Raw genomic sequence first — 3,751 nt, 5'->3', positions numbered from 1 at the left:
GGAACCTATTTGAAACCCCCAAATCTGCTGATGAAAGCAAAAAGAGGATGAGATTTTTTTTTTATGCATCTCTCGGTAGCGCGTGTCCTGCTTGCTCAATCTAAACAGCTCCTTTTTCTGAGTACAAGGTCCTTGTTTAAACCTTTTCTGAACTTTCCTCACGCACTATATGGGCAGCCAAATCCTGATCAGTTCTGAAGTCAGGCAAGGTCCTTCCTTAGATCCAGCCTTGAACTGGCCTGTTACTGTTTTACAACAGGGAGAAAACAGAAATACTTCCCAATTTAAGACAGACATTTTGTGGCTGCATTTTGTTAACCAAAAACTCAGCTAATAGAGTGATAAAGTAAGGGGGTCATATAAGGTTGAATACAGAACAGTGCAAACGGAGACAGGGAGTCTGTTATGATTTACTCATCAAATACTGAAAGTAATATGAAGAGAGAGAGATGGCATAGAGATAGTTACTGATTATGTAGAGAGTGAAAAGCTGCATCAAAAAGAGAGTTTAGAGGGTCAGTTTCTATTTTTACAAAAACATAAAAAAACCTTCCAAAGGTTTCTGGAATTGGGTTTTGTATTTTCTGTCTGATTTTTTTTTTCCATAACAGTCCATGTGGTCCAGGCTGGGTAATTCTGAATGTTATTATGCAAAGAGGAAGGACAGGGACAATTTCCCCACTTAAGCCACTTTATTGGCATAATTGCAAGACAAAGATAAACTGCTCACTGCTTCCTACACCTCTTCCCCTCATGCCAGCGTCTGTCTGCAACTTTTTACTTTCAGTTCATTATGAGAAAGTAATTTTATTGTCACATTTGGCTGGCAGCTGGAATTCTCCAAATGAGGTAAGCAGGGCTGAGATGTATGCTCTCATCCCTCAGCAAAAACCTTGTAACATACGGTGTGTTATGTCTCCAAGCTTTACGTGAAGAGGAAAACAGGCATCTGGGGTGGGTTCATTTGTAACACTGTGGTTGCTGGATTAATAGGAAAAGACGGATGAAGGCAGACACTTTAATTACTTCACCCTACCTTTTTATTACAACATCAAGTAAAATGGTGAGTTACAGAGGATAATGGACGTGGAACATCTGGGATGAAGTCACACACAAGCTCATGGCTTGTTATCTGCCAATGGGGTTTTAAATACTGATAATTTCTGTACATGCATCTTTGTGTTATTTCTGATTTTCTTGATAAATCATTTCAGGATTACTTTGTTTTAAGCTGTGAGGTAGCTACTAAGACTGGGACCCCGCTTTTTTCTTCTGGAATTTTCTGAACTGGGACTGTATCGCCACGGCCGCCCGCTCTGTCTCTGGCGCATCCATGTCTATGTCAAATTCCTCTTGAACCTTCTTCTGCCCATCTGCTCAAAGAAAACAAAACAAAACATGAACAGTTTTTTTCCAAACAGCGATACTCAGTGGACAGCACAGGTGAAAAACCCTGCCCCTCTCTCCTTCACAGACGCAGCCATGATGATGGGGAATATATTCAGAAAAAAACCTGGGGCCAGTTTTGACAAACACAGCTGATCAAATCCCCTACCGCTTCCCAAGGGCAGAGTCTGTGACACCTGTTGGTAGCTAGGCACCGAGGAGTGACATCCAAATGGTGCTCGGCAGTCACCAAACATCACCCTGACACATGAGCATGTCCTTTCCTGCCTGGGGAGCTAACAGCGAGTTAGCTGTTACAGTCTCCTGTGCCACCCTGCAGGCAGAAGTTACTCATATCCCCATGTTTATTCTAAAACAAAGGCACCTTAAAATATTGTAAAGTAAGGATTAAGACCCTGTTTCTCTCACACCTCCTGTGTTAGAGGAAGAGATAACACTTCCTAAGGCAAACTTTCATCCTTTTCACTTGTTTCCTGCCTCCCCTTTGACTCATTTATGTTCAACTTCTTTGCCGCTGTGCTGCTTCCCTCACTTCTCTCTGGGCTCTGTTGCGGCCTTTCAGACTCGATCCTTGGCTCTTTGCCTTTCTCTATTCCCAGTCCTCAGTTTTTCGTTCAGCTGCATTCGGCCTCCATATGGACAACCCAGCTGACCGCTGAATTTTGCTTCATCCACCTACATGTTAGAAGTGTAGCCCTGGGAAAACTCCTGCCCTCATTGCAAAGATAACCCTAATCTGCCTGGACTAACAAAGTGAGAACACACATTCACTCCACTAACCTCATTATACCACTGAGTTTCTCTTCTCTATAAACTTGTTTATTAAACCCACTTATATAATTGTTGTACCCCAGTCCTGCAGCAAACGTCATGCCAGGAGTCTGCAGAGAGCTGTACTTAAAACAGCTGTGGGAATTCACCCATTTTGAACCACTTTGCTTTTTATTCTTCAGATTAATACCTCTGGGATGTTCATCCCCAAGTACTGTTAATGCAAATCAAGGGAAACACTTTCAATGTATTATTAAAATGAAACTTATTCCCCACTCTCCTTCACAGTAGAAAACAGGGATACCATTTCATTATTTTAGCATGAGTCTTACAGTATTTCTTGCCTTTACTTCGTGTTCTTATTCAGAGCTCAGTTTTTGTGTCCATGTTCCATGACCAGAATCCACTCTAAATTGTGCAAATATTTAAAGGGACAGTTTTGGCATATTCCATACTGATTTTATTTTAACTACAATAACCAAATAAATGAAGCTATGCTAACAGAAATGTTCACTTAATATTTTGTTTTACTTAGAAGAACATTTAAGAAGAAAGATAAAAATGTAAGAAGAAAGAGAAAGTCTGGAGAGGAAGAATAGCTTGAGATCTTACCAAAACTTTGATTACACAGTAAAATGAAAAGTTAGGTTATCAAAACGAAGATTTGATGGAAGAAAATGAATTATACTAACACTGTCTCACACTTCCACAGTCATTAAACCCAAGAATCGGCACAGTCTGTGTAACTACTGAAGCAACACAACAACCTGAAGTACAGAAATACAATTATTGCCTTATTTTTCATGCAGAAAGAGAGGTGAAGGTCTAAAGTGACTTCCTTATCCTCACAAGTTGTTGACACAGCCAAGAAGAAAACTGAATTCTCCCATTAAAGCCATGTTATATACTGAAGCTTAGAGGGGCTTATTAAAGAAGCAGAAATTTCTGTACCAGTTCCTAAACTAATAACTATAAAACAACAATGCTTTTTGAAAATTTCCCTATTGCCAGATACCATCTTTTCCACATTGATGTGTACACCGCAGAGAGATGGAGATTATTTCTTTAATCAAATTTCAAAAGGAATTATCATTATCACAATGACTTAATATCATTTAGTTATTATCTTGAGGGGTTGGTTTTGATTTGGTATTATGGGTTAAAGGGAACTAAGACAAGAAATCACAACATTTTATATGGAAACAAACCAAAAAAGGACTCAAATCATCTTGTAAAAACCAAAGAATTTTCATTCAGAACATGTAAACATAGACTTTTCATTTGAAAATTTTGAGTGAAAAAAATAATCAATAGTCTGATCAGCTAGCTCTAACAGCAACTACTTTGTGATATCAGTAATAAGAAAATAAAAACTGTTTTACTTGTCCATATGTCAGAATCTCTCCTCTAGTAACAGGGTCCTATTAACTTATTTTAAAGAGAAGAGTATCACTTATGGAGAAATACTCTTATTTCTTATGAAGAAATATTTTATCAAAATGTTTATACTAGTAATGTAATAAGCTTTTAATCAGCTTTGAAATTGATGTCTTCTCATTGCTTGATGATTTTT

At 38.5% G+C, this 3,751-nt stretch overlaps 1 protein-coding gene across 1 annotated transcript; it reads right to left on the bottom strand.

Annotated features, from left to right (window-relative positions):
* Window positions 1–577: 577 nt before the first annotated feature.
* Window positions 578–1,373, bottom strand: PCP4 (Purkinje cell protein 4; the record flags this gene model as incomplete). The annotated part of the gene is made up of 1 exon (XM_010282714.1): window positions 578–1,373. A coding segment is annotated over one exon (128 nt), but the record flags the coding sequence as incomplete, so codon positions are not given.
* Window positions 1,374–3,751: the final 2,378 nt, after the last annotated feature.

Source organism: Phaethon lepturus, unplaced genomic scaffold (assembly GCF_000687285.1).
Source record: "Phaethon lepturus isolate BGI_N335 unplaced genomic scaffold, ASM68728v1 scaffold2012, whole genome shotgun sequence".
Lineage (NCBI taxonomy): Eukaryota > Metazoa > Chordata > Aves > Phaethontiformes > Phaethontidae > Phaethon > Phaethon lepturus.
This window is presented reverse-complemented; position numbering and strand designations above follow the sequence as displayed.